The 23,612-nt window shown below is 42.2% G+C and overlaps 1 protein-coding gene across 1 annotated transcript in view; it reads right to left on the bottom strand.

Moving 5' to 3' along the window:
- LOC134210939 (serine/threonine-protein kinase NLK) overlaps positions 1–23,612 on the bottom strand; it is a 250,974-nt gene that overhangs the window by 223,566 nt on the left and 3,796 nt on the right. Inside the window, 1 exon segment of the mRNA XM_062687387.1 lies at positions 10,023–11,052. Coding sequence (XP_062543371.1) covers positions 10,023–10,228 — 206 coding nt within the window. The 5' untranslated portion in view covers positions 10,229–11,052.

A 23,612-nucleotide genomic window follows, 5' to 3' on the forward strand; every position in this document is an offset into this window, starting at 1 on the left:
ACTATATCACGCGTGGAATTACACTAATAATGATGTTCCATTTATGTGCATGATTTTTAGTTTAAATTTCAGTGAATTTTTCTATCTGTGTATACATTCAGGCCCTTCAAATCCATGATATTTTATCCGTCCAGTGGACAACACTTTTGTTTGATAATCATATTAATTTTCGTATGAAAACACCGAGAAGCGATGCGCTAAGACAGTTTTTGAAAATAATTTGAATTGAAGAAAGTGGAAGCTAAAAACTATTTTTTTCGGAACCACCCTATCTGAATTTAGTAATTTTGTCATAAAACATTCGCTAAAGTAGATGTACCAGTCGTGGTTATAGCACCAGTTGTCGCACTAGTGCATTATACACTAAGTGGCACATCATATCACCACAAAACATGTTCTGAATAGTGAACCATATTCATATGACACGATAACACTCACTTGTCATAAGACGAGTTTGTACAATCCCATTTAATTCCATCACTTAATTGTACCTTGACAGATACGTATTTCGACCTCAACAGTAAGGTCAGTACAGTACAATTAAGTGGTGAAATTAAATGGGATTGTACAAACTCGTCTTATGACAAGTGAAGACATTCCACTAAAAAGCTCAAAATAATTTTCTTAACACGATAACACTTTTAATCTCCTCCAAAAACAACAAAACATAATTGTAAAAATAGATTGTGCCATTATGAGCAATCCCATAAGAAAACAATGGGATTTGCCATAATAGGAATAAAAATCAGGCATAGTGCCACAACTGGTACATGTGTTCCTATTAGGGATTACACAATTTTGGGGACTATCACGAATTTTAATGCGGTTTCCACATTTGTTCTAAGGAGCAGGAAGAGAAACCTTTCGCTTGACATATCAACACCATCCTAGTTTTGCCGCAGGAGTGGATGGAAGGTGTCGTTTGTCCCATCTACAAAAAGGGCGATAAGCTGGATTGTAGCAACTACCGCGCAATCACATTGCTGAACGCCGCCTATAAGGTACTCTCCCAAATTTTATGCCGTCGACTAGCACCAATTGCAAGGGAGTTCGTGGGGCAATACCAGGCGGGTTTTATGGGCGAACGCTCCACCACGGACCAGGTGGCATTCGCCAAGTACTGCAGAAATGCCGCGAATACAACGTGCCCACACATCATCTATTCATCGACTTCAAAGCCGCATATGATACAATCGATCGGGACCAGCTATGGCAGCTAATGCACGAACACGGATTTCCGGATAAACTGACACGGTTGATCAAAGCGACGATGGATCGGGTGATGTGCGTAGTTCGAGTTTTAGGGGCATTCTCGAGTCCCTTCGAAACCCGCAGAGGGTTACGGCAAGGTGATGGTCTTTCGTGTCTGCTATTCAACATCGCTTTGGAAGGGGTAATACGAAGAGCAGGGATTAACACGAGTGGTACAATTTTCAATAAGTCCGTCCAGCTATTTGGCTTTGCCGACGACATAGATATTATGGCACGTAACTTTGAGAAGATGGAGGAAGCCTACATCAGACTGCAGAGGGAAGCCAAGTGGATCGGACTAGTCATCAACACGTCGAAGACGAAGTACATGGAAAATAATCTAAATGCCTTTCTCAATGATTTAAATATTTTGTCCCATTTATTCCAAGCGATTCAACAGTTTAACATACAACTTCAAGTTGCACTTTCATATCGATTATGTTCTTCTTTCATTCTAAGTGAAGAAAACTTTATTTTTCCCTACTGGATTTTTGTAGTGACTATTGATGTGCAAAAGACTTTCGATTGTTTCGTTTTTGGTTTGCCAATCAAATACTCGTTGACATTTCTTCGTCATGAACAATGTATTTCATTCGAAAGTGTTATGCTGATTGAGATCGCAGTAATAAACCAGTAGCCATTTTGAGCATCTATAAGATTCAATCGAATTCGTTTGTGAAAATCTATTGTGACGGGTCGATTTATAAGAATGAAATTATTAAAAATAGTCGATAACAAAAGTTTTGTTATTAAGAAAAAACTGAAGAAGTTTGCAGGTAGCAAACGAAATACGTATCTGTTGATACAAATTGAATATAGCGGAAGTAAATGAAATAGTATTTTAATCTGTAACATTTTCCCCTAAGACGCTCAATATTAGTTAATCAATCAAATCACCTTTTGTTTTACGGATGCTCTGCCTGGAAGATTCACAGCGTGCCACTACAGTGTTGACCAGATTTTGTCACTCCCCTATTTTGTTTACCTTCGATTTTATCACGTTTTCGACCCAATTTTATCACGTTTTTGACCCACCACAAAACATTTTGAAAATTCTAGTCGCATATTTGTACCTATAAAGGATTCTGTAACAATTTTCGACAAGAAATAACGGGTTTCGTTCACGCATTTTGCCTTTCCAAGCCATAAACTAGTTCATATTTGTAAAATGTGTTTTAAAAAATCCGATTTTGCCACATACCCTATTTTATCACTAATGGGGTGTTAAAAATATGCCAGCTGATGCATAATGTTGCCAGACTTGACGAAATGTTTATTTTATATCAGTACACATGTACACGGTGTATCAAATATGTGGGTATTTACCGGTTAAAATTTTTGTATACACCACTTGGAATGTAACAGAAGCTTACATAACATGTTTAAATATTTATTTCTGGTTTATTTGTTCAATAAATAAATCTGGCAACGGTGAAGAGATGATTATTTTCTTGTGTATGCACACCTTTGTTTGCGTGTTGGCGTGGACGTGGCTGGCGTATACGTTGTATTGTTCGGATTTTGTTCTCACCATTTCACTTATTGCGCTAGTGAATTTGAGTCTTCCGCATTTTATTGCATTTACAATACGGTCGTCAAATTTGTCTCTCACTTCGATTTCTGGAAAGCAGTTTTCGACAGTTTTTGGACGTAAAGTGAATCAATTAGTAGTCAAGATTGAAGAAAAAGGTGAAACTCAGTTAGTGAATTTGTTTTAGGAGTTATTAAATCAAGGAAACAGTGGGAAAAGATCAAGTTAAAAATCAAGTGCGTGTGTATGTGTTTGCTCCGAACGTTCGGAGTTAGGATGCGTTCGATAAAAATGCGAATGTAGGTCTAGGAAAAAAGCAATTTTCAGCGTTTTTCCAGGAATTCCTCAGTAATTGTTAGTTTGGATAAGTGAAAAATTAATATGAAAATGTAATGAATATGCAATGATTGAGGTAAGTCGGCAAATAGCCCCAAAATATTGAATTTAGTTCAAAACTTTATTGGTATTAGTGGGGATTCGAAGAAAATCATCGTCATCATCGGATTGATTACGGTTTATAGAGCCTTAAACGGCTGATAACGGCGCCGGTCACGTCCTCACTGTCATCGGGGATGGAAAGGAATTGATGATGCAGTCACTCTCCCAATGCAAGCCGAGAACACCTCTACACTCGCCACGAGTTCATGAGGAATTTTATTGGAATCTGGGGGTTGGGTTCTATGGCAGAGGTTCGTCTGGGTTAACGGGTTGCCAATGTGATAGGTGGGATATTCTAAACTGGATGCCGAAACGAGCTTTTCCGCTCACTTCAAATTTAAATTAAAACTAGTCAAATTGTAGGTTTAATATATAGAAGATGGAAACGGTTTGAAAGCCCATTTCTAGTTTTAGCTATTGATAGAACATGAGAAATATATGGAAAGATACAAAGTAGGTTGAATGGAACGTACCAGGGATTGAATCCACGCACGACCTCTTGCGTATGAGGCAGAAGTGGTAGCCATATGACTACCAATCCCGTGAACACCTTAAAGCGGCTACTTGAAGAAGTAGCAAACTCTATTACGCCTGGCTTCTTAAAAACTCCATAAAAAATTGCCCATTCCAAAACTGAAGGATTCAAGGGCAAATATTTAACTTTGTTTTTTTTTGTGCACTGAGAACTATTTGCTCCACATTGTTGACTCCGACAAAATAAAAGCAGTAGGTACTGGACTTCATTTTTATTTTGATCATGTCGTACGGACGGAGAAATTTTAATACTCATACTATTTTTATACCACTACACCCAACCAGCGACTGTTAGATTTTCTAACAATTCTGTATAAGAACCTACCAAAACCTGTATAAGAACTGGGCATATGCGAAATTGTTAGATTCTTATACAAAAAATGTAAGCTCACAAACAAATATTGTAAGAAAAGCTTGCAAAATTGTAAGGTCTCATACAATATTTGTATAAGAATCTAGCATTTTCGCATATGCCCAGTTCTTATACAGGTTTTGGTAGGTTCTTATACAGAATTGTTAGAAAATCTAACAATCATCCGGGAATTCTCGTAAAAGTAAAAACGTTAGGCAAAAGAAGATTAAATGCACCCAAGACAATTATCCAAAACCCAATTCTCGGAATGCAATTATCTCGAATCTTCTTCTTCTATATACATAAAAATGAATTTCTGTCTGTCTGACCCTTATAGACTCGGAAACTACTGAACCGATCGGCGTGAAAATTTACATGCTGAGGTTTTTGGGGTCGGGGAAGGTTCTTAAGATGGTTCGAGACCCCTTCTTCCTTTGGAAAGGGGGGCTCCCATACAAATTTAACCGAAATTTCTGCATAACTCGAGAACTAATCAATTTTAGGCGAAACGAAGTTCGTCGGGTGTGCTAGTAAAAAATACAAAAAAAGCAAGTATCATTAGCTTGTTTAGTTACAGGTTACAGGTAAGAGTTGGTTCGAGAGCTTACGGTATAAGGCATAAGGGAAGGATGGCCAATATACATCCTCTAAGCAAATCTTTTAATTTATTGGTGATTTCATCCTAAATAGTGTAATTTCTAAGTGTTATCAATAATCTGGCATATCAGTCATTATACGGTCCAACAATTTTTAAGAAAAATCAACAATATTACAAGAAAACGATTTTATTCCAAAATATGCAGTATACGCCACCCAAAAATGATAATCAAAATATTCCAATATTTTTCACTGAAATAGTCACACTCCTTTGTAAAAGATTAGTGTCAGTCTTATACTTTAAGGTAGTGAATATTTTAGACTAATTAAAAAAGGAAAGAATATTTTTTGAATATGCAGAAAAAGCATTGTTGACGTAAACACCGAAATTGCATCGGAAGGAGAGATTTAAAAAAATTAAACACAGAGTTTTTGACATAGTTTTTTTTGTGTAACTCTTTGGAAACTCCTGCGGGAATGCTTTCGGAAATCCTTGCAAAAAATCCTTCTATGGGAACTCTTTTAGAAATTCCCTTGGGAGTACATTGAAGAATGCCTTTGGAAATTCTTTTGGGCATGCCTTCGTAAATTTCTTTGAGATTTTCTTTGAAAATTCCTGTGGGAATTCTTTCGTAAATTCCTTTGGAATTTGTTTTTCGGAAATTACTATTTGAATTCCTCAAAAATAGTCCATCAAAATTCCTCCGAACTCCTTCCGAAAATTCTTTCAGAAATTCGTCTGAAGATTCCTTCAAAAATTTGTCCGAGAATTCCTTCGAAAATTTATCCGAGTATTCTTTTGATAATTGCTGCAAAAATTCTTTCGGAAATTACTGTGAATATACATTTGGAACTCCAGTGAAAATTCCGTTGGAAATTTCTTGTTCCGGGATTGCAGAGGAATTACCTCGGAAATTGAAGCGGAAATTGATGCGGAAATCGCTTAGTAAATATCAATAGATATTAGCAGCAAATATCAACAAATCGTGCGAGAATTCTTGCTGACATTCGGAAGTTCATGCGGAAATTTGTTCCGGATTTTTTTAAGGAAATTACTACGAAAATTCTTGGGGGAATTTCTTCGGAAATTCCTGTGGCAATTCTTTCGGAAATTTCTGAGGGAGTTCCTTCGAAATTCCTCCGAAATCCTTCCTTACGAGAATTCCTTCACAAATTTGTCCGAGAATTCTTTCTAAATTCTTAGGGAATTGCTGTAGAAATCACTTCAGAAATTGTTGCACAAATTTCTTCGAGAATTAATGCGGAAATCCTTTCGGAAATTCTTTCGAAAAAGAACGTCACTTGGCTTTCGTTTTGAGTTTCGATAAGAAGAGATAAAAAGAAAGTCTTCACCACTAGATTGCGTCCATATGGTCCAAGTGTGTCTTGCATCTCATACAGAACTCATCTAAATTTTGAATCGATTAGTGTATGGTTTTGAAATCATTCTATAGCCTTCACGTAGACGAAAAAGATAAAAGCATTAAATATACAAACAGAATTCCTAAGAATATAATGCTATAGATATTCATGTAAAACAATCGTTCTCTATTCAAAAATGTAGTCTTTAAGTACACCCTAAATGAACGCGAATGTTCAAATCATGCAGCGTTCCAATAAAACTCTTTTAGACCAAAGCACATGCAATTATCAATTATCAATCCTGGAAGCAATCGTTGGGCGTGGAGAACAGGATACCGCTCGGAATTACGCGCCTCAACCACGGTCGTCGTACGCATCGTATGCAGTGGATGCTTGCTCACTTTACAGAATCCTCGAACCGGGTGCACTCGGCTCGGTGCATAATCTAATCTAAAGACCCAAACGTCACTTGCAGGGACATGATGAACACATTGGTGCACGTTTACGCTTCGTCTAATATCACAGAGGCGAGCAGCAACTGAATTGGAATACCACACCGTTACTCGTTTGATCGCACCACACGCTTCTGCAGCAGTGTCTGCAGGTGTACGAAAATGAACCTTGGCCCTCATCTGTTTATCCATCCTTTCCACAGTGGTCTTTAATTGGATTAAACGCGTTGTTGAAAATATGATAAGCAACAATGCTTCGCGAACGATTTGAAAACATATCCAAATTAATACCAATTAAATCAAACCATAGTGAAGCAGTGCTTCATTAATTATTGGTGTGGGATTTAAATCTGTTGGAAGAATGATGAAGTGTGGATAAACAAATTTATAATTATTATGCTGAATTAAGTGAGCTATGCCAAATTAAGCAAAATGGAGCTGCTTCGGCAATTTTTATAGATTTTTTAACATGCTCATGAAAAAAAAATCATGTTAAAACAGAAACGGATGTATACCATTTAGAAAATATGCATCCGAAATTAGATTTTTCTATCACTCTATGTTGCAAACATCTAGACTTCTGGACGATTCTATATATGTATGAAAACTAGCATCGCGGTTTACAATTTGATTCAAAATTAGTGTTACAAAACGCATTAAACCGACCACTGCTGGCAGCTCCAATCCAGATCCGGACAGCCATCACCAGACACAATCTCGACGAACCCTCCTCAGCACTGGAGATTGGGCAACAAAGCCAACAAAAGCATTTCCATCATCAACGTGGATGCGTTCCGTCGTCGACGACCGCAGCCGATGACGACGTGAAGCGTTGTTCTTTGTGTCCGGACCGGTTTTCCGATTCTATCCTGATGATGGTGATGCCGATGGTACGTACGTAGCATGGGTACATCGTCTCGGTGCTTTCCAAACCAACCGAGAATGCAAGAATGCCATACGGGCGGCGACGATGACAACGGATGGGCATCAGGGACGCAAAGCGAGTGGCTGCTCTGACGATAGAACGAGTGAACAAAAAAGACCCTCGACGTACGAAATGCCAATAAAGAACCCTTTCTTCATGCATCCCTACCCGGAGAGTGTGGCCCGGGCAGGATCATCGCTTCGTGTGATGGGTGGTTGGTGAGTCGAACAGACCAGATCCATTTTTGACCCACACACGGATGCGTTGGATCGGAACCATCAGAGCCAAAATTTGTGTCGATTTGCTGTCCCCGGTCTTGCGTCTTGTGTCGTGCTGTCTGGTTCGGAGGTGTCCGACAAACAAGAGACTATACGCAAAAAACATCACTTTCGGGAACGGAGATCGAGCGGTTTGAGAAGGGCAAGCTTTGTCTGGGTTTTCGGTCGAAAATGGCTAAACAAAGCGAGAGAGAACCATAAACATCGATTGCACTTTGCCGTTGGTCAAGACCTCTCATATTGAACGAGGATGAGGAATTGATTCGATTGATGGTTGAATGGTTTTTGTACATTAGGAATTTCTAGTTTAATAACATTAGACTCTCGGTGACATGCACTAATGTACGGATGAGATTTGAGCCCAGGAAATAGCTAAGCAAAGCGTTTTGAGTACTGAACTGACTTCTGGTCGAATTAAAAAAAAAACAGATTAATCCACCTAGCGTTGGTGGTGCCTTTCTCGCATTTAGTGAAGACACCAACCTTATATGGGTTTATATGGTCCGATGTACCATTTACTTCATGACTTTCAAACGCAATGACCGATCGTTATCAAATTCAATAGTGATCGACAAGGCTTTGTCCCCTGTCGAATAAAACTTGTTGCGAGAAAATCGGTAAAGGATTACTATACGAAAAGTTGTCTAATGTTTTTTATAGCTTTTGTGCACACACATACACACACACATACATATACACGGACAGACAGACATGCGCTCAGTTTGTCGAGCTGAGTCGATTGGTATATAACACTATGGGTCTCAGAGGCTTCTATAAAAAGTTCGTTTTTGGAGTTAAATGATAGCCTTTCGGTACAACTTCGTTGTACGAGAAAGGCAAAAATCAATAAAAACCTTACAATATAAAAGCTAAACATGCCAACGCTGCCATTTCCTCCACGTGCCGTATCATATATACTGCTATAGACACTTTAATCAGAAATCTTGTAGAAACCTCTTACTCATACAACTGAGTCATCGATGAACTGTCTCCCATTCGCAAAGCAGCCTTGCATCAAAAGATCTCGTCGAAAGCTAACCCATGCGATTATCATACATTCGCACGATGAGCTCCACAAAGCGCGCCCCATTTCACCCAACAAAGAGACAGCAAAAGGCACTTCCTCGTGCAAACAATTACATGATGAATGGTCATCAGCTTCGTTGCAACGCCGCCAATGTCAAATACAGACGTGCATACATGTTGCGCCGCTGCTGGTCTGATTACGGAAGAACAGCCGCATGACGCTCACGGCGATGAAAAAGCGGCGTCATCACCAATAACAGCACCAATTTCTTACGACCTCGGGTTCTTATCAACTACCCCAACTTACAATGTAGAACTGAACAGCAGAACGTTTAGACTGAAAAAAGAAATCCACAACAAACAAACAATAATAACAACAAATTCGCGGTACATGCACGAGTCAGTGTCGTTCGTCAACCCATGTGCGCGTTTTCTGCATTCTCCAGCACCGCTTCCACATCCACCCAACTGGTCCTTCCGCGCTGGCAGTTTGGCGAGACTGTATAGGAGGGTGTCGTCATTGTCGATTTTCGAGCAATTTCTGCCACGGTAACCGCTTCCCAGACATTAGCAAAATCATCTGGGCAGGGAAGAGAGGTGTGCGACAGTACTGTAAACAAACGATTGTGACCCACATATTGAAGTCGAGTAAGAAAACGACGTCGTCCGAATTGGGCACGCTCCCAATTGCATGTGTCCGTAAAATTGTGCCAAACGCAAACGGTAACAGAACAAAGAACATCTTGTAAATTAAAATCGCATCACGAGCCAGGCAACCGCGTGCACCGCTGTTTTGATGTTGTTGCACATCTTCACAACACGTGGACCCTTGACTGCGGTTATCAGTTATGGTGGAAGCGCGGAAGCAAAATATACATTCTATCTCGACCCGATGATGAGAACTTATCTCTCTTTTTGCTCAGATTGCATCAACCATTTGGGGCATTGGCTGCCTTGCAGCTTAGTATTAAGCGATTTGACAATAATTAAATGGATGATATTTGAATTGAATCATTTGTCCATTTGTGTATCTTGTAGCCGGAACAACATATTGTTTTCAAATACATATCGAACTGGAACTCGGACTTTCTTTGTGGCTACCCATGGTACGTACCACTGAGCTATGGAAGGCACGTACTTACAGTATGTGAATGAGATGATCTCTGCATATGTATTCCCGTAATGTCAACGTTTACGTGCTTTATTACAAGCTATGATCTACCCTAACGATTTACGGTTTTCGATCGTGATTGGACACAGTTCAAAGAGTACTTACCATACGACTCCGAAGGCTCCGTAACCGATCGGGCGATCGGGCTGCACGTCCTGTGGGACGGCTGGCTGTTGATAGTAGGGTGCGGCCGCCGCCAGGATTGCTCCCTGTGGTCCGGCCGCACCAGCTGCTCCACCCTGTACCAGCGACATCGAGACGCTCATGGAAACACCACGCGATTGCCTGGTCGGGCCACCGACTGCCGCCATTCACAATGCACACTAGCCCGACACTCGTATTATCTTAGCAGCTGGACATGAGCGTCGACGGGGGATTGGATTCAATTTCGAACTCGGGCCCCAAACAAATCACACAACAATTCACAATGACACGGATGACACGGAGCAAACAAAACAAAAATGCACTTAAACAGACTTGCAAACACTTCTCCTCACTTATGAGACACTATACTTCTTCTTCTCGCCCAACACTTGTGTTGTGTCACTTTGAAGGACAACAATGATCTACCACAATCCACGTCCGCGACGGTGGATGCACATTACACAATTGAAACAATTAAATAATTACAAGCAAACGAGCGCCGCGAGTAGAGCGGCGACGTCGTTGTGTAGGGTGCCCGGCTCAGAGCCCGAGACTCGAGGTTGGTTGTTGGGATAGCGCGGGAAGGTCGGATGTCAGATCATACAAACGCGAACACAAACACACGCACGTACGCACTCGAGCTTTAATTTGCTGCTGCAGCTCGCGCGGTTAACTCATCACTTGCACGACAAACTACTATTTAGTATTATAGTAGGTGGATAGGTAATGAGGGAGGAACAGTGTTTCCTTGATTCCACTAATTCTTCTTCGACGGTTATTTCCGGTGTTATGATTATGTGTAACGATGGTTTATACAAGCGTTTATACTCGGGTTCTGTGAGTATTGCTTGCGGGTAGCTGCTTCACACGATGATGGGATGGATGTTTACAATACCCGTGTAGTATTGTGCAGGTGAGATAGATTTCGATTGTGGATGTCGTTCATGTCGGGGGTTGATCCGGGATCGATAGTTCGTGGATAGAATAGATTCTGGAAAGAGAATGCAGAAAATAAGAATAAATAGATACTTATTTCTAATCTCTGATGACGGAATAATTGAAAGAGTTAGAATTTCTATACCGCGATATTGACGCAATTGCTATATTAGGTCTATTTCAGAATATAGATGTTAACAGATAAATTTTGCCGCCAATAAAATAAAAAATCGTTCTCCTAATAGCGAGCAATAGGCCATTGCAAATTGTCTCTACCAGTGTTGTAAAATGTCATTTGCATTCTTTTTCATTATTTTCCCAGAACTTTTTTCGGTAGTTAGCTATCAACTATCAAGTATGGCGAACTTATAGCGCTTGAATGTGGCTACAACTTTGTCTAACAAGAAATTGCTGTAAATATGTAATCTGGGGCGTGGGAGGCAAAATGTCATTCAAATGACATTATGTCAAATGACACGTGACATTTTGGAGAGATTTCATTCTCTAGCCTCAAATGTTATATTTAGAGTAATGTACATTTGGACTAAAATATAGCACTACTCAAGCGTTATGCGTGCATCTAAAATTTTGAAGTAAATTTGGCCTCCGAAGAAAGTTATGAACAAATTAGTCAAATGACATGCAGATGACATTTTACAAGCCTGGTCTCTACTCTTGTTCATAAAAGACATCATCTTTACTTTAGCAAAACTGGGAGTGATACAATTCCTCCTACTGAAGTCAAATTATGCAACAAAAGCATCTACCCAAGTAACCAAAAGTTCCTTTAAGCTTCACTGAGCTGCTTAAGCGAAAAACGTACTCTTAAAGGAAGTTTTGGTTACTTGGCTAATTCACCTCGATGGTCAATAAGTTTGGGCTCACAATAAGCTGTGGTGTGGAATGGGCATATCGCATCTACAATACTTTAACCAAGTTTTCCAAATTCCATACAAAAATAACCATTTTGGGAAAACAGCCAACAGCATATTTTCTCGTTGCGCACGGCAAGAAAGGGGCGATGAGAGCGATCAATTTTGTATCAAGCGCGTATCTCTTGGAGGAATATCCGGTGGTGCTACTGGAGGAATATCCTTACGAATTTCTGGAGGAATATCCAGGAGACTTTCTAGAGGAATTTCCGGAAGAACTCCTGGAGGACTGTCCGGAGGAATACCTGAATGAATATGAGGAAGAACTCTCGGAGGAATATCAAGTGGACTTTCTAGAGGAGTTTCTGCAGGAATTCCTAGAGGACTGTCTAAAAGAATTCCTGGAGAAATAATCGACGAAAAATTTGGAGAAATATTCGGAGAATTTCCTGGATGAATATCTTGACGAATTTCTGGAGGAATGTCCGGAGGAATACACGAAGAGAATTTCCGTGAGAACATTTGGAGGAATATTATGAGGAATCCCTGTAGGAATATCCAGACGAACTCCTGGAGAATATTCGGAGAAATTCCTGGAGGAATATCCAGAAGGACTCTTAGAGGAATATCTGGAGGAATATCCGGAAGTACTGCTGGAGAAATAACCGGACGAAATCCTGGAGGAATATCCAGCGTACTTTCTGGAGGAATTCCTGGAAGACTATCCGGAGGAATTCCTGAAGAATTAGTTGAAAGACTTCCTGGAGGCATATCCGAAGGAATATCTGGAAGAATATTCAGAGGAATATCTGCAAGAATTCCTGGAGGAATATCCAGAGAAATTTCTGGAGGAAAAATCAAAGCAATTCCTGGGAGAATATCATGTGGAACTTCTGGATTACGATCCAGAGGAATTCCATTGAGAATATCCGGAGGAATTCCTGGAGCAATGTCCGGATTAATTTGTGAGCGTTTTGTAGATTGTCAGTTTGGTACGGCGGCGAATTCTATTCGATCGGAGCGTCTTGCGAGTCCAAAGTACGTACGATTTCCAGCCACTATGCGTCTCCGAATTTCTCTGCTGGTATCATTTTCGGCAGTCACCAGTAAGTACATAAATTATTCTACCACCTTGATTTCGTCACCACCGATGCAAACTCGTAGTGGGTGGCTCACATTGTCTTCTCTTGAACCTCTTCCTATCATGTACTTCGTCTTCGACGTGTTGATGACTAGTCCTATCCGCTTGGCTTCCCTCTTCAGTCTGATGTAGGCTTCCTCCATCTTCTCAAAGTTACGTGCCATAATACCTATGTCGTCGGCGAAGCCAAATAGCTGGACGGACTTATTGATAATTGTACCACTCCTGTTAATCCCTGCTCTTCGTATTACCCCTTCCAAAGCGATGTTGAATAGCAGACACGAAAGACCAGTAGCACCTTGCCGTAAACTCGAACTACGCACATCACCCGATCCATCGTCGCTTTGATCAACAGTGTCAGTTTATCCGGAAATCCGTGTTCGTGCATTAGCTGCCATAGTCTGGTCCCGATCGATTGTATCATATGCGGCTTTGAAGTCGATGAATAGATGATGTGTGGGCACGTTGTATTCGCGGCATTTCTGCAGTACTTGGCGAATAGCGAAAACCTGGTCCGTGGTGGAGCGTTCGCCCATAAAACCCGCCTGCTACTGTCCCACGAACTCCCTTGCAATTGGTGCTAGTCGACGACGACGATTGGGTGGTAGTTGCTACAATCCAGCTTATTGCCCTTTTTGTAGATGGGACACACGACACCTTCCATCCACTCCTGCGGCAAAACTTCCTCCTCTCAAATCTTGGTAATGACCCAGTGCAGCGCTCTAGCCAGTGCCTCACCACCGTGTTTGAATAGCTCTCCTGGTAGTTGGTCAACCCCAGGGGCTTTGTTGTTCTTCAGCCGGCCAATCTCCTCCTGGATTTTCTGGAGATCCGGAGCCGGTAGAATTATGTCCTGCGCGCGTTCTCCCAGGTTCACCACCATACCGCCATCTTCGTCTGCCACATCACCATTCAGGTGCTCTTCGTAATGCTGCCGCCACCTTTGGATCACCTCACGCTCGTTCGTAAGAAGGTTCCCGTTTATATCCTTACACATATTAGGCTGTGGCGCGTGACCCTTACGTGAACGGTTTAACTTCTCATAGAACTTTCGTGTGTTATTAGCGCGGTACAGTTGCTCCGTCTCTTTACGGTCTCGATCTTCCTGCTGGCGCTTTTTCCTCCGGAAAATCGAGTTTTGTCTGTTCCGCGCCCGTTTATATCGTGCCTCATTCGCCCTCGTGCGGTGTTGCAGCAATCTCGCCCATGCTGCATTCTTGTCTTCTACTGCTCACATTCGCCGTCATACCAGTCGTTTCTCTGATCCGGGGCACCGTGCCAAGTGCAGCGGTTGCGGTGCTGCCAATGGCGGATCGAATATCTCTCCAGCCATCTTCAAGAGACGCTGCGCCTAGCTGCTCTTCCGTTGGGAGTGCCACTTCCAGCTGCTGCGCGTATTCTTGGGCTAGTCTACCGTCTTGTAGCCGCCCAATGTTAAGCCCGACTTCGACGCGTGTTGTACACCGTCGAGAGTTTTGAGCGCAGTCATACTGCAACGAGGTAGTGGTCGAATTCAATATTCGCACTGCGGTATGTGCGAACGTTCGTGATGTCGGAGAAGAATTTACCGTCGATTAGAACGTGGTCGATTTGGTTTTCCGTTTCTTGGTTAGGTGATCTCCATGTGGCCTTGTGGATATTTTTGCGGGGAAAGAAGGTGCTTCGGACTACCATTCCGCGGGAGGCTGCGAAGTTTATGCATCGTTGGCCGTTGTCATTCGATACAGTGTGCAGACTATCCGGTCCGATGACCGGTCTATACATTCCCGCCCTTCCTACCTGTGCGTTCATGTCACCGATGACGATTTTGACGTCCCGCAGTGGGCATCCATCGTATGTCTGCTCCAGCTGTGCGTAGAACGCTTCTTTCTCGTCGTCGGGTCTCCCTTCGTGTGGGCAGTGCACGTTGATGATGCTATAGTTGAAGCAACGGCCTTTAATCCTCAGCTTGCACATCCTTGCGTTGATTGGCTGCCACCCAATCACACGATGGCGCATCTTACCCAGCACTATGAAGCCGGTTCCCAGCTCGTTGGTGGTGCCACAGCTTTGGTAGAAGGTAGCCGCTCGATGCCCGCTTTTCCACACTTTCTGTCCTGTCCAGCAAATCTCCTGCAGCGCAACGACGTCGAAGTTGCGGGGATGTAATTCATTGTAGATCATCCTGTCGCAACCTGCGAAACCTAGCGACTTGCAGTTCCATGTTCCAAGCTTCCAATCGTGATCCTTTATTCGTCGCCTAGGTCTTTGCCGATTGTATCGAGTCACATTATCTCTTATATTGTTCGTAATTATTGGTTTTTCATGCGGCTTATTGGGCCTGCGCCTGTCTCGTCGGAGGGCCGTCGTGTCAGGGCTGTTTAGCGTCCCACCTAACACCAGGACTTGAGCTTGTGCGCTTTGAGCAGCATACGGTCGCTTTGGTGGGGTCTACTTGCGGATACATGCAGCTTTTTATAGGAATATAACAGAGCCCACTGTCAAACCCTACCACATCCTAGGCAAGCCCCACAACTCGCAGATGGCCTGGGGAGGGATCGTCAAGCCCTTGGACATAGTCCCTGCTGCCCATTTAAAAAGCTCTTTTTGGTCTGAAAACAGATCCTGTTTGCAGGATAAAACCAAGCGACAATTTTGTTTCCAGCATGCCAGAAACTTGTACGAGCGCAAATGTGATAAAACAAAACGAAGTCGTTAAATATTCGATAAACAATGATAATGAACCTGCATCGAGCTGAAATTCTCTTCCTCTTCTAAAATGGGTCTACATTCCAACTGGAACTTGGCCTGCTTTTCAACCTAGTATTCGATTAGTATTTTCTCAGTTATTAATTGAAAGTTTTTCTATGCCCGAGATTGCATGAGTATGTATCTGGAAACCTCCAAAATTCTCTTCAAAACGAACTAAAAAAATACCTCTATCACTGGAGCTCAGCACTGGAGATAAAATGCTAAAATCGAGGGTACGTATTTGAAACCACATTAGCCATCTGACGGTTTTGATAAATTATTTATTTATCCTATTTAAAATAGGAGCATCTGAATCGCGAGATTTCGTCAACTAAACGATGACTATTTAGTGTTTATTACGGATTTTTCTTTTCTTAAAAGATCGTCATCGGTTATCGCTCTAATCGATGATCACATAGTTGACGTATAAGCCAAAATGACCAAAACACACTTTTTTGCGGATATGGATTCTTCGTACGATTATACATATGCTCCATGAAAAAATATTCATGTTTTGTTCTGAAACATTCGAGTTATGGCGATAATTGTTTTTGAAAAAATGGTCATTTGATCGCATAAGTTGACGGAGCTCCATTACCTGCTGCAATATAGAGCAACAACCTGTCTCATATTTTTTCGATATTCACAATCCACTAATTAAGCACAACAGAGGTTTTCGTTTTACTTTGTCGTATTTCAGGACTACTTTATGATTTGGGCGTAACTGATTTTGTTATCAAACATTAATATGCAAGTTCCTACTAAAGCAAGCATTTCTTGTGAAATCCACGGTATAATCCGACAAAATAATTTTTCATCCATCGAGGTGTAGCTCTGGATATATATAATGTTTGTTTGCTAAATAATGTCGCCAAAAGTTTTGATTTAAGACAATCAATAAGACAAAAAAGAAGAATGAAAATCCATTAATTATGTATGTAACACAATGCCATTTGTCACATTTGTGTCACACTTTTTTTAGAAGCATATCAAAATTGTGTATGGGAAATCACACTTATCTAAATCCCCATTCCTCCTCTAAAGTGTATTTTCTAAAAGTGCATATCAGAACCAAAATCTAGCTTCATTTTTTGCGTGGCAGGAGAGGTCTGCCACTGAGGACTTAACACATAAGAATTAGTGCGTGTTAAATGGCTTTTTATTTGTACCTCAGCTTGATAATATTGGTATGTTTATTTAATATATATTCCATGGATGTTATTTTATTATTATTTATTCAGACTAAGGCCGAAGTGGCCTGTGCGGTATATAAGAGTCTTCTCCATTCGGCTCGGTCCATGGCTACACGTCGCCAACCACGCAGTCTACGGAGGGTCCGCAAGTCATCTTCCACCTGATCGATCCACCTTGCCCGCTGCGCACCTCGCCTTCTTGTGCCCGTCGGATCGTTGTCGAGAACCATTTTCACCGGGTTACTGTCCGACATTCTGGCTACGTGCCCGGCCCATCGCAGTCGTCCGATTTTCGCGGTGTGAACGATGGATGGTTCTCCCAACAGCTGATGCAATTCGTGGTTCATTCGCCTCCTCCACGTACCGTCCGCCATCTGCACCCCACCATAGATGGTACGCAGCACTTTTCTTTCGAAAACTCCAAGTGCGCGTTGGTCCTCCACGAGCATCGTCCAGGTCTCGTGTCCGTAGAGGACTACCGGTCTAATTAGCGTTTTGTAGATTGTCAGTTTGGTACGGCGGCGAACTCTATTCGATCGGAGCGTCTTGCGGAGTCCAAAGTACGTACGATTTCCAGCCACTATGCGTCTCCGAATTTCTCTGCTGGTGTCATTTTCGGCAGTCACCAGTGAGCCCAAGTACACAAATTCTTCTACCACCTCGATTTCGTCACCACCGATGCAAACTCGCGGTGGGTGGCTCACATTGTCTTCTCTTGGACCTCTTCCTATCATGTACTTCGTCTTCGACGTGTTGATGACTAGTCCGATCCGCTTAGCTTCCCTCTTCAGTCTGATGTAGGCTTCCTCCATCTTCTCAAAGTTACGTGCCATAATATCTATGTCGTCGGCGAAACCAAATAGCTGGACGGACTTATTGAAAATTGTACCACTCGTGTTAATCCCTGCTCTTCGTATTACACCTTCCAAAGCGATGTTGAATAGCAAACACGAAAGACCATCACCTTGCCGTAACCCTCTGCGGGTTTCGAAGGGACTCGAGAATGCCCCTGAAACTCGAACTACGCACATCACCCGATCCATCGTCGCTTTGATCAACCGTGTCAGTTTATCCGGAAAACCGTGTTCGTGCATTAGCTGCCATAGCTGGTCCCGATCGATTGTATCATATGCGGCTTTGAAGTCGATGAATAGATGATGTGTGGGCACGTTGTATTTGCGGCATTTCTGCAGTACTTGGCGAATGGCGAACACCTGGTCCGTGGTGGAGCGTTCGCCCATAAAACCCGCCTGGTACTGCCCCACGAACTCCCTTGCAGTTGGTGCTAGTCGACGGCATAAAATTTGGGAGAGTACCTTGTAGGCGGCGTTCAGCAATGTGATTGCGCGGTAGTTGCTACAATCCAGCTTATCGCCCTTTTGTAGATGGGACACACGACACCTTCCATCCACTCCTGCGGCAAAACTTCCTCCTCCCAAATCTTGGTAATGACCCAGTGCAGCGCTCTAGCCAGTGCCTCACCACCGTGTTTAAATAGCTCTCCTGGTAGTTGGTCAACCCCAGGGGCTTTGTTGTTCTTGAGCCGGCCAATCTCCTCCTGGATTTCCTGGAGATCCGGAGCCGGTAGAATTATGTCCTGCGCGCGTTCTCCCGGGTCCATCACCATACCGCCATCTTCGTCTGCCACATCGCCATTCAGGTGTTCTTCGTAGTGCTGCCGCCACCTTTGGATCACCTCACGCTCGTTCGTAAGAAGGTTCCCGTTTATGTCCCTACACATATCGGGCTGTGGCACGTGGCCCTTATGTGAACGGTTTAACTTCTAATAAAACTTTCGTGTGTTATTAGCGCGGTACAATTGCTCCGTCTCTTCACGCTCTCGATCTTCCTGCTGGCGCATTTTCCTCCGGAAAATCGAGTTTTGTCTGTTCCGCGCCTGTTTATATCGTGCCTCGTTTGCCCTCGTACGGTTTGCAGCAATCTCGCCCATGCTGCATTCTTCTCTTCCACTAACTGCTCAAATTCGCCGTCATACCAGTCGTTTCTCTGATCCGGACCTTGCCAAGTGCAGCGGTTGCGGTGCTACCAATGGCGGATCGAATATCTCTCCAGCCATCTTCAAGAGATGCTGCGCCTAGCTGCTCTTCCGTTGGAAGTGCCACTTCCAGCTGCTGCGCGTGTTCTTGGGCTAGTCTACCGTCTTGTAGCCGCCCAATGTTAAGCCGCGGCGTCCGACTTCGACGCGTGTTGTACACCGTCGAGAGTTTTGAGCACAGGCATACTGCAACGAGGTAGTGGTCGGATTCAATATTCGCACTGCGGTAAGTGCGGACGTTCGTGATGTCGGAGAAGAATTTACCGTCGATTAGAACGTGGTCGATTTGGTTTTCCGTTTCTTGGTTAGGTGATCTCCATGTGGCCTTGTGGATATTTTTGCGGGGAAAGAAGGTGCTTCGGACTACCATTCCGCGGGAGGCTGCGAAGTTTATGCATCGTTGGCCGTTGTCATTCGATACGGTGTGCAGACTATCCGGTCCGATGACCGGTCTATACATTTCCTCCCTTCCTAACCTAACACCAGGACTTGGGCTTGTGCGCTTTGAGCGGCACACGGTCGCTTTGGTGGAGCCTACTTGCGGATACATGCAGCTTTTTATAGAGGTTTAACAGGGCCCACTGTCAAACCCCACCACATCCTAGGCAAGCCCCACAACTCGCAGATGGCCTGGGGAGGGATCGTCAAGCCCTTGGACATAGTCCCTGCTGCCCCTATGTTATTGATGTTATTTTAGTTTTTACAATTGCAATGCAATTCTTATTAATATTTTCATTACCTTACCCGGACAAAACTGAATTATAAAACATGATATGGACTTTGATGTAGGATTCAAAAAACCAGGCAAACATATCAACAAAAAATGCACCGTGTTATTTGAATATCAAAATGTGTTTTGGATAAAAACAAACTATGGGCTCGAGATATTAATCACTTCTTTCAAATACCAAATACCATTAGCTAATAACCTCATGATATTTCATAGCAAATTTGAATATTGTCGTCTGATATTTTGTGCTTTTATATCCTACATATAAATCAGGACCATATCTCATTTTGCAATCTAATCACGATTGATTTACTTCTAATCCTCATCTACTCGGGTTTCTTAAAATATGGATTGGAACCACGTTTGCTTTAAATTTGGTTGGAACGAGGGCTTTGGCCAATACATGAAAAAGGGTAACTGCTTGCACACTTGTTACAGAACCATTCTAATGCTGTAATAGTGCAAAAAACCCCGTACGGTACTGATTTGCAACACCAACTCTTCCACACATAATTTTATCTTTACCACATAATTTTAATTTTCACGAAAAGAGCTATCCGAAAAACCTTTCCCGGAAACTCGAACTTTTCAAAAGATTTCCCTTCTTCAATCAATAAATCGTTGGAACTAATTCTAATTCTTTAGCGCTATATAACCACACATAGTAGCCTGGTTTTTACGCCATGTTATGGGAACAAACATTTCACAAAACGTTTGTTTGATCGCATAAACTGTCGTATGCATATTTTGACCACTTCAATCAAAGGAATAATAATTAATTCCCCGCGGCCTTAAAATAACTACTAATATTGTCCTTTTGGCCAGATTAGTTCATGTATTTTGTTGATTGATATGATGATTCGGGTAAAATTTATAAAAATGCGTTTTCCCAACATCGATGGTGTTGGTTGTTACGTCAACTATGAAATCATGGGCAGGATAGTGGAGCTTGGATAACACAATCGTTCAAAGGCTATTTTATAATTTATTTTAATGAGCTCAGATACATTAAATTTATTATACAAGCATTTAAAGTAGTTAAAACAATGACCGATTCTTACCCCCATTTGAGCCATTGTCATTTTCGACGACGGCAATAATCAATCACCGACGATTTTGGAGCTCTACAATACGCCAGGCATAGGTGTATCGACGCTGTAGCCAACCAGGTATCCAGGTAGGTAATAATCAATTAAGTCACTTGAACGTCAATTTTATTGACCCAACTATGTTCAGAAGTACCTTGAAATCATCGACATACTGTACTGACTATAGAGTCGTTTTTTTTTCAAACCCGAATAGTTCGAACGAATAGTTCGTGAAGCTATGCAAAATTATGGACGAGAACAGCTTCCCTGTGAGGCTTACTAGACTTACTAAGCAACGATGAATGGTGTGCAAAACTGTGTGAAGATCTCGTTCGAACACTCCAGTTCGTTCGAATCGCGCCGGGGACTAAGACAAGGTGATGGACTTTCGTGCCTGTTGTTCAACATTGCGCTAGAAGGAGTGGCACAACTGTACACCCGCCTGAAACGTGAAGCAACAAAAGTTAGACTGGTGGTGACAAAGTACATGCTTGTGTGGAACCGAGCGCGACAGGGCCCGCCTGGAAATCAGTGTTACTATAGACGGGGATACCTTCGAGGTGGTCTAGGAATTTGTTCACCTTGGATCCTTGCTAACGACTGATAACATTGTTAGTCGTGAAATACGAAGGCGTATCATCTGTGGAAGTCGGACCTACTACGGGTTAAAGAAGAAACTGCGGTAAAAAAAGAAAACAGTGTGTGGCGGCGAAGAATGAGCTTTACCAGCTCAACGGAGAACCCAGTATCCAGAAGGTAGCTAAAGTCGGAAGGGTACAATGGGCAGGGCGTGTCGCAAGAATGCCGGACAGCAACCCTGCAAAGATGGTGTTCGCTTCCGATCCGGCAGGTACGAGACGGCGTGGAGCGCAGCGAGCGAGTTGGACAGACCAGGTACAAAACGACTTGGCAAGCGTGAGGCCATCGACCATTTTATTATTTTCTTAGTCCAAATAGGTCAAAAAGTGGTTCAAAACCAACGACAGATCTACGACAGAGTTAAATTTTCTTGATCTAAATAGGTCCGACAGCACTTCCGCTCTTCGATCAATCCACTTCAGAGCTGAAATTCATTGAAACTTCGAAAAAAAAAAGGTTTTTCCTCACAATCCTTACTGCTTAACTCATATCCAAGCATTGGATAGACGAGCGTACAAATACTTTCGTATTTATTAAGTGCATATCGCAAAATTTTAAACATCTGAAATTTGTACATGAACCCCCTTCATCTCTCCCACTTTATAGACAGCTGTAATGAAATTCCAAAATTTTTCATGAATTTCCTGCCCGGCTCTTCAAGGTTCCTGTCATATTTTGCGAATACATAAAAAAAATGAATCTATGACAAAAGGTCGAAAGACAAAAGGTCGAAAGGACAAAAGGTCGAAAAGATAAAACGTCGAAAGGACAAAAGGTCGAAAGGACAAAAGGTCGAAAAGATAAAACGTCGAAAGGGACAGAAGGTCGAAAGGACAAAAGGTCGAAAGGTACAAAAGGTCGAAAAGGACAAAAGGTCGAAAGGGACAAAAGGTCGAAAAGAACAAAATGTCTAAAGGTACAAAAGGTCGATAAAGAACAAGTTGGGTGTTTTCTATAGGAATTTGTTAAATGCATTTATTTTCAAGCAGAAATAACACACTCATCTTATCAATCAAAGCTGAAGAATGAGCAATTTTCAAAGAAGGAGTAATTACTATAAACCAACATTATTAATATCTAGATGGTTCTGTTAGAGATGAAAAAGATAGCTAATTTAAGAAATGAATAAAACTTGTATTGCACGAGACAGAATTATCCTATACAGTTGGCAAAAAAAATTGCTTTTTTATTTTCCACTATTTTTAACAATAACACATAAAATCATTGAATGAGTGCAAATAATAGATGAAGATCTAGATTTTCTAAATGTCACTTCAATCTGTCTAAATAGTGCACGCCGCAGCCACGCAAGTGCGCGCATTAAAAATAAGGCACCCCCAGGCCTAAGCAATTTTATTGCCGGGACAGCGATAGCTTGATGCCACGATTCTTTCGTTGGGTGGATGCTCGCAATGCACCATTTACGCTTCCATACCAACGGCGACAGAATCGCAGTCGCCAGGCAATAGAATCGCGTCAAGATTGTCTCGTCGCGTGAGTTTGGGGGAACCTTAATATTGCTTTTTGCATTGAAACTTTTCGTTTCGTCACTGAAACCATTGACACTTGTCTTCAGCGACTGCTTCCGCGATAGAGCATTTGCACATTTTATTCACTCATACATCTATATTGCTGTCAAAAAGTGCATTTGACAATTAAATTTTCAGCTAAAAGCTCTATTTTTTTACACCGGTGCACTCACACAACCAATCGACATCAGTTGTCAAAAAATCAGGAGTACCAACTTGACCACTATCTCCTTGTCGCCGAGTCTGGCGCTGAGTGCTCGGCGCGGAAACCCAAAGGTGGGAATAAAATTTTGGGGCTTATGCGCAATACATGCCGGTGTATTTAATGTGCGGCGTGCGCCATTGTGAGAGAACGAAGTTACATTTTGAAAACTCAAACATCCATCTGTACTCATTGAATGAGTTTTATTTAATTATTAAAAATTGTTAAAAAATAAAAAAAGCAGAGTTTTGCAAATTGTGTAAGGCAACTCTGGTGCGGGATTGATTCTCCCCGTTTCAGTTTCTTGTCTATTTCGACCTTTTGTGCCTTTTGATCTTATTGATCTTTTATTTCTTTCGGCCTTTTGTCCCATTCGACCTTTTGTCCTTTTCGACCATTTGTCCCTTCGACCTTTTGTCTTTCGACGTTTTGTCT

This window comes from Armigeres subalbatus, chromosome 2 (genome assembly GCF_024139115.2).
Source record: "Armigeres subalbatus isolate Guangzhou_Male chromosome 2, GZ_Asu_2, whole genome shotgun sequence".
Taxonomy (NCBI): Eukaryota; Metazoa; Arthropoda; class Insecta; order Diptera; family Culicidae; genus Armigeres; species Armigeres subalbatus.